Genomic DNA, 12500 nt, shown 5'->3' with positions numbered 1-12500 from the left:
CAATATACCTGTACTACAGTATAACAATGTACCTGTACTACAGTATAACAATATACCTGTACTACAGTATAACAATGTACCTGTACTACAGTATAACAATGTACCTGTACTACAGTATAACAATATACCTGTACTACAGTATAACAATATACCTGTACTACATTATAACAATATACCTGTACTACAGTATAACAATATACTACAGTATAACAATATTCTACATTATAACAATATACCTGTACTACATTATAACAATGTACTGTAGCTGTACTACATTATAACAATGTACCTGTACTACATTATAACAATGTACTGTAGCTGTACAACATTATAACAATGTACTACAGTATAACAATGTACTGTAGCTGTACTACAGTATAACAATATGTTTTTCTAAAACCTGCATTGCTATCCGACGATCCCCTCCCTGACCCCAAAACACACCGCATCTCTTCCCCCTCTTTTATATAATCTCTGCAATATGACACATCCCCCTTTCTGTTCTCTTATGTAATAGATGCTATACGCTTTACCAACCGTTGTGGTTTTTCTAAAAAGCCTGTATCACTATCCGACTGTGCCCTTTCTGACTCCAAAACACATCTGATGTCTTCCCCCTCTTGGATGTCTTCCCTGCATTACGGCATCTGCCTCGACTTACTCTCTTACATAATGGATGTTGTGAAATCAGTCTAACAGCTGATGTCGTCATGTGTCAAGATCATGGCCAGCTAGCGATGAGACACTGCCACAGACTGTAGGCAGTGTTAGAGGTCAGTTGGCCATCTTGCTGACAGGCTAGCTACTGTATGCTTGTACTGTATAGACACTGGAGGCAGTATTAGAGGTCAGGTAGCCATCTTGCTGTCAGGCCTACAGTACAGTATGTTTTTACTGTATAGAGACTGTAAGCAGTGATAGAAGTCAGTTGGCCATCTTGGCTGTCAGGCCTACAGTATGCTTGTACTGTATAGACTTACCTCTACAGTTCTCCAGCTGCCATTGCTTATGACAATGATATAAATGCTTTATGACACATGTTTAATGTTACATAAACATGTTTTAGTGAATATAAGTTATTTTAGGGTTAGGGTTAGAGTCCCATTGAGACGAAGGCCTCTTTTGCAAGGGAGCCCTGCATCCACACAACTTACAACCATACATCATAGAAAATTATTAAAAAAACAATCAATAACATGACCAACATTAACAATAACATTATAAAACACAATCAAGAAAAACGACCGCATTTTTCAACAAAGAGGTCCTTGATCAATATTTTTAATTGCCCAAGCACCACCAGAACAACCCAATGTAATGTATTAATGTCGGTGGAGGAAGCCCGAGGAACCTCAGGAGAAATACTTTGGTAATTTATGTTCTTATCCTTCATACTTATCCCCCAAGATTTGTGATAGTTTGGAAAATTGAGCACACATTTGGTGAAAATAGGTCGCCTCTGTTTTAACAACAGTGTAATTCTCCTATTTGGTGTATCATCATCAGATGCATTAATAAAACAAAACCTCATTATACTGTACAAGCACTGTATATGAAGCAAAAACTTTTTCGCTCAGGGATATTTAACTATTCCAATTTAGATGTGAACTTTCCAAACAGTTGCGGTACATTGTTATGTGTTCTTCTTCCCTTGTATGTTCTTCTCTTCCGTTGTGATATTTCGTTTTTTTGTCCGTTACGTTTTCTTGTCGATCTGTTATGATGGTCTAGCTGTGTTTGGGTTCATCCTGAGGTCAGAGTGTCTCGCTCCTGAACGGTCAGTTGGAGCCTGTCACTGCTGGCGCCGCTGACACCAGCTGCAGACTCCTGTTACGGGCGCTGCAAGGCTTTCATCTCATGTCTAAATGAAATCTGTCCGCTGCGCCCACACACAGCCCTCTCTGTCTGACCCGAGCCACCCTTGACAGACCAAAACCATTATTGCTTTTGTTTCATAAACCGTTATGAACATCTCTGTCTGAATCTGACCCCAAACTGCAACTCAGTATTACATGATGGCTAGCAGGAAGCTCAAAGTAAAGCCAAGAGAAATACCCCCTCTGACAAGGCTTTAACACCCGTCTGTGTGAGACAGAGGGGGGTCAATGCTAAGTGGGATGCTTGGGACGGCCGAGCTCTGACGTAACCTCATTGAAGTTGACATTTAAGACGTTTTGGGGTTTTTTTTATATGTTTTTTTAGGGCATTTCTGCTTCATTGGGATAGAGATAGTAGAGATTGACAGGAAGGATGGGTGAGAGAGAGGAGGGATGACATGCAGGATATGTTGATGGCCGGAATCGAACCAGGGACCTTGCGATGATATGGTATGTGCCTTAGTGTGCTACGCCACTGAAGACGTTTAAGGTTCGGGTTAGGTAATGGTTTTGGTTAAAGTTAGGGTTAGGTAAGAGAAGTAGCCTGTCCTCAAGATCTATATATATAGCTAACCCCTATGACTATTGTAGCTGTTTAGCCAGAACTATGACATTTACATTTTGGACATTTTGGACACTTAGCAGACGGTTTTATCCAAAGCAACTTACAACAAGTACATTTGTCTAAACTTAGTGAATCGTCAGCCATCATAAGAACAAATCTATGCTCGGACCAGGTGCCATTGGCAGTCACAATGCTAGAAGAAGGAAGCTATGACTAGCTATCACTGTTTAACCATAACCCCTGTGACTAGCTATCACTGTTTAACCATAACCCCTGTGACTAGCTATCACTGTTTAACCATAACCCCTGTGACTAGCTATCACTGTTTAACCATAACCCCTGTGACTAGCTATCACTGTTTAACCATAACCCCTGTGACTAGCTATCACCAGCTAGACAACAACAGTCATGGGTTGTTGCTAAATCTGTAGCTAAGCTGCCAGACAAGGAGAAACAGGAAAGGAGAGAGGAAGTGTGCATCAGCTGAGACAGATGGCTGTGGTTAGTAAGGTAAAGGTCGTTGTCGCTCACTTTCCCCTGCTAGTGTTAGCATAGCCGGAGTTTCCTCAGGCTAATCCCATTAGCCAGTTAGCAACATGTGACATGGGTGTACGCATGCTAATGGTGTCATGGACCTTAGAATAAACAGGTGGGTGTGTACAGATCAGAAACGGTCACTTTGTCAGTGTTGGCGCATTGATCGTCAACTCTTGCACATGGATGTTGACAGTTTGCACATGGATGTTGACAGTTTGCATGTGGATGTTGACTATTTCAATCAAACCATAATCATCTAGATTCCAAGCCAAGTAGTAGCTCACCAAAGTTGCTGCATACAGTATAATGACAGTAACTACTGCATGTATAGATCAGTGGAGGCAGGTGGAGGTGGAAATCGGAGGACAGGCCCACAGGTGTTTGATACCATTCCTCATTCTATTACGTGCATTACAACCAGCCCGTCCTCCGATGTCTGCCTCCACCAGCCTCCCCTGGTCTACACTGATAGAGTGTTATGAAAGTGTCCTGCCATGTGTGATGACATTGCATTGGCTCTACAGTATGATTCAGAATTGAAGAGAAATGTGGAGAGGATTCCCACTGCAGCGTACAGTAGAGCAGACACGGCCTTTCACCAGAGCAGGGGACACAGAAATGCCAACAAGGAGCCTGTGGGTCTGGTGGCAGTACACCAGGGAGAGGGGGGGGGGGGGAGGAGGAGGAGGAGGAGGGGGAGGAAGAGGAGGAGGGAGAGGGTGGAGAGGAGGAAGAGGAAGAGGAGGGAGAGGGTGGAGGAGGAGGAGGAGGGAGAGTGTGGAGAGGAGGAGGAGGAAGAGGGAGAGGGTGAAGGAGGAGGGGGAGGGAGAGGGTGGAGGAGGAGGAGGAGGAGAAGGGGGAGGAGGAGGAGGAAGAGGGTGGAGAGGAGGGGGAGGAGGGGGGAGAGGAGGAAAAGGAGGAGGGAGTGGGTGGAGGAGGAAGATGGCACCGACTCACAGGTTACTTCCACGCCGCTGCTGTTTGCCATGCAGGTCACCTTCCCTCTGTTTGTACTGCATCATATTAGCCTGCTGTAGATAACAGGGGAGGCTGGCGGAGGGAGAAATCAGAAGTAGAAATCAGAGGTAGAAATCAGAGGACGGTCTCATTGTAATGCACGGAACGGAACGAGGAACAATATCAAACAAGTGTGTTTGATACCCCTCCTCATTTCATTTCCATGCATTACATTGAGACCGTCCTCTGATTTCTCGGATGAAATACATTTTATAATTTGAACACAGCCTGAAAGTTGAAACCACTTTTGAGGAAATATCATCCAGCCGAGGACTCTCCTCTAATGGCATGGCTGTACGCCAGAGTTGTGCAATTGATATGTCTTAATTTCAACACAATTCAATCTCAAGACAAAAGAAAATTAAATTAGCTTTTCATGAAATGTATTAAAAGCCCCCAGTGCTTATCTCCAGAATAAAGCCCTAATAATAATTGGGTGGAAGAGTTGCCTGGAGCGCTCTTCCTCTTCTTAATACACGGCACATGTTCTAAATAATAGATGGTTCCATCTCGGCTATAAAGTGTCTGTCAACGCCCCCCCCCCCCCTCCACACCCCGCCCCCCCTTTCTTTGGTGTGTCTATAGTTTAGCATTTTTCACTATTTTTCTTCTTGTCTCTGAAAACCCCTGCATTGCAGCAAGAGAGAGAGAGAGAGGGGGAGAGAGAGGGGAGAGTGAGAGTCAGAGGGAGAGAGAGAGAAGATAGGAAGACCCTCTAGTATGCCTCAGAGAGAAAAGGAGAGGGAGGGGAAAGAGGGAGGGAGGGAGAGAGAGAGAGAGAGAGAGAGAGAGAGAGAGAGGCTGAGATGGGAAGAGAGGTAAGCTCAGAGAGGCAGAAAAGTATGTATTTTTTTATTAGATGAGTGTCTCAGTGATGTGACATACAGTGTGAGTGTTTATGGGTGTTTGTCTTCCGCTCTGGTGCCAGTTTGACTTGTAACATCACCAGTCCCAGTAGTAAAACACCAGTCCCAGTGGTAGTAAAACACCAGTCCCAGTGGTAGTAAAACACCAGTCCCAGTGGTAGTAAAACACCAGTCCCAGTGGTAGTAAAACACCAGTCCCAGTGGTAAAACACCAGTCCCAGTGGTAGTAAAACACCAGTCCCAGTGGTAGTAAAACACCAGTCCCAGTGGTAGTAAAACACCAGTCCCAGTAGTAAAACACCAGTCCCAGTGGTAGTAAAACACCAGTCCCAGTGGTAGTAAAACACCAGTCCCAGTAGTAAAACACCAGTCCCAGTAGTAAAACGCCAGTCCCAGTGGTAGTAAAACACCAGTCCCAGTAGTAAAACACCAGTCCCAGTAGTAAAACGCCAGTCCCAGTGGTAGTAAAACACCAGTCCCAGTGGTTGAGCTGAAGGAATTGTTGAATCTCAAGCTGTCCAACACATCAACACTTTTTTTCATGTTTTTATTTAAACCAACAAACCATGTTTTATTTGCCAATCAATCACTGTTTGGAATGTGGTATTTCTGCACCCCCGAGACAACATACGTGCAGAACAGAGCCATTCTTCGGCACCCATGGAGCAGTTAGGGGTTAAGTGCTTTGCTCAAGGGCACAACGGCAGCGGTAGGCACCTTAGATGTGATGCCAGCAACCCTCCAGTCACCAGCTCACATCCGGCTCCCTCCTGGAGTGGGGATCAAACCAGTGACCTACTGATTTCTGGCCGGCCTCTCTAACCTCTAGGCTACCTGCCTCCCTGTTTGCGTCAATCTATGTTAATTAAGAGAGGATAGACTGTAATAGAACGCAGTGGAGGGGAAGGGAGGCTGGTGGAGGTAGAAATCGGAGGACGGGCACACGTGTTTGATACCATTCCTCATTCCATTCCGTGCATTACAATGAGCCCCTCCTCCGATTTCCGCTTCCACTGACAGAAGGACAGCACAGCACAGCTCAGGTCCTTTAAGGGAATCAGCCACCGCTGCCAAAGCTTCATTTAGCTTCCTGTTTCTGGACTAGCTCTTTAGATAGCGATGCCGAGTCCCTATGGACGTGATATAACACACTGCTAGCTATTAGCTCCTACTCTCTGAGTGCTTTCCGCCGCGCCTCCACAGTTACTAACCTACTTCTCTGTGGCGTGTACGTGAAGGGGAAAGGTGAAAGGTCATTGGTTGGTTGTTGGTGTTGTGAGCGTTTCTGTGTCTGTGCTGAAGCGGTGTTGTGTAACAAACTGTGGCGGCGGCATCTCGGCGAGGAGGAGGAGGAGAGGAGGAGGAAGAGGAGGAGAGGAGGAGGAGATCTCACGCTGTGTTTGTTTCCTTCCTGTCGTTTCAGATCTCGTCGTCAAAGTCGCCAAGGATAAGTTCGGGGCCATCCAATCGGAGTATCAGAAGGTAACAGTGTGTGTGTGCTGCACTGTAAGTCGGTGTGTGTGTGTGTGCGTGTGTGTGTGTGTGTGTGTGTGTGGGTGTGTGTGTGTGCGTGCGTGCGTGTGTTCATATGTTCACAGTATACACTGCTGCATGTGCAGTATGTTTGCTTGTGCTTCTTCTCATGTTTTCGTTCAGTCAGCTCTCTGTCTTGTGTTAGCAGTCCTTTATGACAGGGATATGACACACTTGTGAGCCTTCCAGTAGTCGGCCCTGATGCGCCTGTTCTGAAGCGGTCTCTTAATTGCTCCTGGAAGCCAAGACGAGGCCTTCCTTTCTGTGTTAGCGCAGTGGAAAAAAAAAAAAACACATAATTGCTTCTGGCTCTGTACACGAAAGCAAACAGAGGACGAAATCATTTGTGTGTCGCCTAATAAACAACTTTAATTAACAAGACGCTCTTCTTTGAAGATCCCCTAGCCCTCCCCTGGACCCGTGGAGGGGGCTGGAGCTGGCACAGAGCTCTGCCAGGGTTTGTGGAACTGCAGACAGATTGTTCTAATGAAGCCTCCAGTCAATGGAAGGTCACAATATCTAAAACACAATTTAAAGGGATGTTCCACAAAACCAGGTGAAAAAAAAAGTGGGGCATCCCTTTAAACAGAAGCTATGGGATATCACGACTATTTCTGTGTTGTTGTTTTTTTTAAACATCTGGATTGTCGATGTATAGTTCGTACGAATTAACTCTATGAATTTAATGACTTACCTCATTCAGCCAACAGAATCCCTAGTTTAACAACACCAACTTTTGCAGCAGTATTGTTAAGTTTCACTTTCAGAAGTTTCACTTTCATTTTGTATCGAGCGCCTGTGGGCATTGGGCTGCGTGGAATCACACACGTACCCCCCACACCGCACCACGCTGCGGGCATGCGGCAGGGACCGTTTCTGCTCATTAGCGCCATGTTTACAACAGTAGGCTTATCCCGTACCATCACTTTAGAATAACAATAATAAAAATGTATTTATTTAGTATAGCGCTTTTCTCAGTTCTCGAAGACACTACATTTCATGGAGAGAACAAGAACAGATAGATACATATAAATAATTTAAAAATAAATAAATAACAATAACAAAATAGTTAAAGATAAAACCTTTTTTTTAAACCCAAGTTTAAAAAGCTGGGTTTTGAGGGATCGTCTGAAGGACGATGGGCTGTAGTCTACAGCACACAGGAGCTACAGTATTACAGGCTGTCTGTCTCTACATTGTACTCTGTGGGTATACTTGTCCATTTTTGAGTTGTTTGATTTTGCTGTTTCATCCACATGTTTGTTTTATGATTATGGCTTTGTGTTCTTTCTTTGATGCTGCATTGCCTTTGTCTTCTGTTCTGATCTGTTCTGCATGCTTCTCTTCATCTGGTCTGGCCCCCTCAGCCAGAGAACATAGTGTTGACGCTACAGGTAAAGTCTGTGTACTACCTAGTCTGCATACTCCCTAGTACATTGTACAGTAGTTCAACCCCTCACCCACACTACTGTACTGTCCTAGTCTGCACACTCCCTAGTCTGCATACTCCCTAGTACATAGTACAGTAGTCCTCCTCAGCCATACTACTATACTGTCCTAGTCTGCATACTCCCAAGTCTGCATACTCCCTCGTCTGCATACTCCCTAGTCTGCATACTCCCTAGTACCTAGTACAGTAGTCCTCCTCCTCACCCATAGTACTATACTGTCCTAGTCGGCATACTCCCAAGTCTGCATACTTACTAGTCTGCATACTCCCTAGAGTACATACTCCCTAGTCTGCATACTCCCTAGTCTGCATACTATCAAAGTCTGCATGCTCCCTAGTCTGCATACTCCCTGGAGTACATACTCCCTAGTCTGCATACTTCCTGGAGTACATACTCCCTAGTCTGCATACTCCCTAGTCTCCACACTCCCTAGTGCAGTAGTCCTCCCCCATCACCCTGTACTGTACACTACACACTACATACAGTAGCCCTTCCCCTCCCATCCCCACCCTTCCCACCCGACTGTATAATCCCAGATACCTCCTCCCTCCATTCCTCCCTCCCTCCCTCCTCCTTCCATTCCTCCATCCTCCCTCCATCCCTCTATCCCTCCATCCCTCCATCTGTCCGTTTAACTCACCCTGTCATACATCAATATGGTTTCTACACACCACATGACTAGCGGTCTGAGCCACAGTCTGATCTGGGCGGTGCTGATGCGGACAGAAACCCCAGTAATTCCCTAGACACTAACACACGCACACACACACACACACACACACACTGACACACCGACAGACGCATGCACGCACACACACACACACACAAACACACACACACACACACACACACCGACTGACACACACACACACACACACACACACACACACACACACACACACACACACACACAGACAGACAGACACTCCTGTGATGTGATGTGAATAAATCCATACAGATATATGGATGGTAATATATCACAATGATTCAACACCCCAGGGATGCAGTGAAATCTGGATTCATCATGGTATCTGTTACCAGCATGTCAAGGGCAGGTCTTTAGAGGGCAGTTTTAACCATGTAAAGAGATTATTGACTGCTACAAAGGATTTGATGGGACAGAAATAGCGGCTTATAGCCATCATTAGATTCTGTTACAGTATCCACCTCTCTCTCTCTCTCTCTCTGTCTGTCTGTCTGTCTCTCTCTCTCCCTCCCATTCCTCTCTCTCCCCTTCCTTCCTCTCTCTATCTCTCTCACTCTCACTCTCCACCTCCCCCTCTCTCACTCTCTCACTCTCCACCCCCCTCCCCCCCCCTCTCTCTCTCCATCTAAGAGTTATTCTAGAGAGGATAGGAGTGGGGATCTTTCCTCAGCTTGCTGTCCAGCCAGCCAATAGTAAGGCAGTAGCCAGCAGCCCACCTGGTATTGTACCCTTGAGAAGTAATGAAAACTCACAGTGATGAGGGAGGCTCACAAAGAGAAAATACACACGTACACACACATACACACACGTACACACACATACACACACATACACACGTACACACACATACACACACACACACATACACACATACACACACATACACACACACACATACACACACACACACACACACACACACACACACACACACACAAAGAGCTGCGACACCAAAATCTGTTATTTTAGTTCAGACTCAGCTCAGGTTCCATGCATTATTCTCTGTGGGGACATTCATCATATTATGAAGATACGTACCCCAAAATAGTTCACTATGTGTGAGGTGCAGACTCAAGGATAATGATCTTGAAAAAATCTAACTTTCTAATCGTCTCTTTTCCCAGGGGGAAAATCCATCAAACCCCCAAACCAGTCGACATTTAGACCTTGAGACAAACTTCGCCAAACAAAACCGCACAAAGTCGATGAAAGCCCGAACGCTGTAATACTGTTTGGGAAGGGACAGCGTTCCTTTGTGATTTATATTACCAGTCCCCCATTGTCCCATGGGCTGATGAGTCATAGCGAGAAAGCCCCAAAGCCTGAGGGCTTTAGGTAAGACGCTCTTTATCCAAACCTCCAGGATCTACAGTACCTGACTGCAGGCAGCCTGACAGAGCCTCACGGTAGCTCCGAGCCCGTGATTAATACCCAAACTCAGCCTCCGCGGGAGATTTCAAAAAGTTTGCCGAAAGATTTCAAATCAGCCAGAGACTTACTGACTAAGGCCTCATCAGGGAGAAGAAAGGACGGCTTCAGAGACAACGCGTGTTATTAATATTCTTATTATTCCGGCAGGTTTCAGGATCAGACGGCGGGGGGGTCACGGCTCGCTGGCTTATTGGAGAGATAAAGATTAGAGGGAGCGTTGGTCGGGGGGCGCGGCCCTGGGACCGTCCAGGCCTTCGCTCAGCCGCTGGGGGGGTGGCGACGCTTTGATAGTGGCGGTGCTTTGATCCGTCCTATAACGAGGAGGCATTCAAACATCATTGTGACACATTACATACTCTGTGGGAATTACCCCCCCACTCCCCCAACTCCTCTCCTCCTCTCAAAGCCCTGGCTTAGCGGAGTTTAGATAGGGGGGGAGATCAACTGGGTGGCGGGGGGCGGGGGGGCGGGGGGGCGAGGGTCGTTCATCACTAGAGAGGAGAGGTGGGGCCCCGGCGGCCATCTTGTTCTCTCTGAACGTTTGAACGTTTTGGAATCCATGTTCTGTCACCTCGGGTCTGACGTCAGATCAATGAAATCGCGGTAATTTATACGTTACGAATTGGAACGTGGTGCACGGGACACATCTCTTCATAAATCAGACACTTGTTTTTTCGGTGGAAATAGAATCTCTTAAGCCTCGCAAGATCAATCTTCTCTGCCCATTAGCCCTGTCTCCCATACCTTCATGCATCTCACCCGTCCCCATCCATAATGACTGAGGTAGACGTGCCTCTAGAAACACTGCCTCTCCCCTTCATTAGGACACACCTACGGTACTAAAGTGGTCTAACTCTCACACACCTACAGTACTAAAGTGGTCTAACTCTCACACACCTACAGTACTAAAGTGGTCTAACTCTCCCTGTCCCGTCCTAACCGTGTGTGTTATGTCTGTCCTTCATGTTAACCTGTTCCCGTTCCCGACAGCCATGTAGATGCATTTGTAAAACTGTCCTGCAGCATTACTTTACAGTTGATATTTATTAGGAGCATTCATCTGTCTAGTATGTGCCTACTTGCTGCATAGAATGTCAGTTAAGTTCAGGGAGGGCCTTACCTGTTATCAGTGTGTGTATTCAGTCACTGGTTTGAAGTGTGACATTGTGTGGCATTATGTTTGAGAAGATAGTCGTCCTAGCTGCTGCTAGTAGATGCCAGTAGATGTCCCAAACTGTATAGTATCACTTGACCCCTATTATTGACATTATTATTATTATTATTATTATTATTATTATTATTACTGTGTAATTAAAGCCTTTAGGACAGGTGAAGTGTTGCCAGCTGTGGGCTCTCAACATTATCAGTGCTCTCGTTATCTTATCTCTTCCTCTCTCCTCTCCTCTCTGCTCCTGTCTTCTTCTCTGCTCTCCTCTCCTCTCCCCTCCTCTCCTCTCTCTCCTCTCTCTCCTTTCCTCTCTCTCCTCTCCTCTCTCTCCCCTCCTCTCCCCCCCCCCCCCCGCCGACCCCTCCCCTCCAGGCCATCTACTATGAGATAGGTTTCCTGGTGTGTGCTGTTCTGGGCCTGCTCTTCATCGTCCTCCTCCCCCTCATCGGACTCTTCTTCTGCATGTGTCGTTGCTGTGACAACTGCGGCGGCGAGATGCACCAGCGCCAGAGGAAGAACGCAGACTGCCAGCGGGGCCTGCTCTCCACGCTGCTCTTCGCTACCTCCCTCGTCATCACGTGAGTCTCCCCAACACACACACACGCACGCACACACACACACACACACACACACACACACACACACAGAGACACACACACACGCACATACACACACACACACACACACTCACACACGCACATACACACACACACACACACACACACACACAGAGACACACACACACGCACATACACACACACACACACACACTCACACACGCACATACACACACACACACACACACACACACACACACACACACTGACACACACACATACACACACACACACTCTGTTCATTACATGAGTTCTGTACGAAAGCAGAAGTGAAAGCATTATGACGTTCCTCAGTGAATTCAGCAGAATTTTTACCTGTATTTCTTGCGCATGTTGACATGAATAAACACAAGTCTGGTTGTCATAACGCCAACGCCAGCGTCACCCTGTTCCAACCTCCTGAGGAGAACCGTGATAAAATCTTATTTGCAGTTGTTCTTGGTCCACTGCTCTCTCCCACACCAACGACCAGCAGCACAGTCCATCACCTGGCTGCAGTACAGCCCTGCATCACATTAATGCCCTGCGGCCATCAGGGACGTGTTTGCAGGGAACATGATCTCCCCTGCCTGGGTTATTGAGTTGGCTGGAGCAGCCTGACGGTCTGTGGAGACAATACAGCATCGCAGGGAGGGGAGCTACCTAACACTCCTCTCTGTCTCTGTCTCTGTCTCTGTCTCTGTCTCTGTCTCCCCCACGGTGCTAGAGAGAGAGATAGACAGAGCAGAGTCT

At 46.6% G+C, this 12500-nt stretch overlaps 1 protein-coding gene across 1 annotated transcript in view; it reads left to right on the top strand.

Annotated features, from left to right (window-relative positions):
- prom1a (prominin 1a) overlaps positions 1-12500 on the top strand; it is a gene marked incomplete at its 5' end in the record, with an annotated part of 63405 nt that overhangs the window by 19942 nt on the left and 30963 nt on the right. The window contains 3 exon segments of the mRNA XM_083686865.1: positions 6286-6344; positions 7763-7789; positions 11524-11729. Coding sequence (XP_083542991.1) covers positions 6286-6344; positions 7763-7789; positions 11524-11729 — 292 coding nt within the window.

This window comes from Argentina silus (assembly GCF_951799395.1).
Source record: "Argentina silus genome assembly, chromosome: 15".
Taxonomy (NCBI): domain Eukaryota; kingdom Metazoa; phylum Chordata; class Actinopteri; order Argentiniformes; family Argentinidae; genus Argentina; species Argentina silus.
The sequence above is the reverse complement of the archived record's forward strand: the minus strand, read 5'-3'. Positions and strand labels throughout refer to the sequence as shown.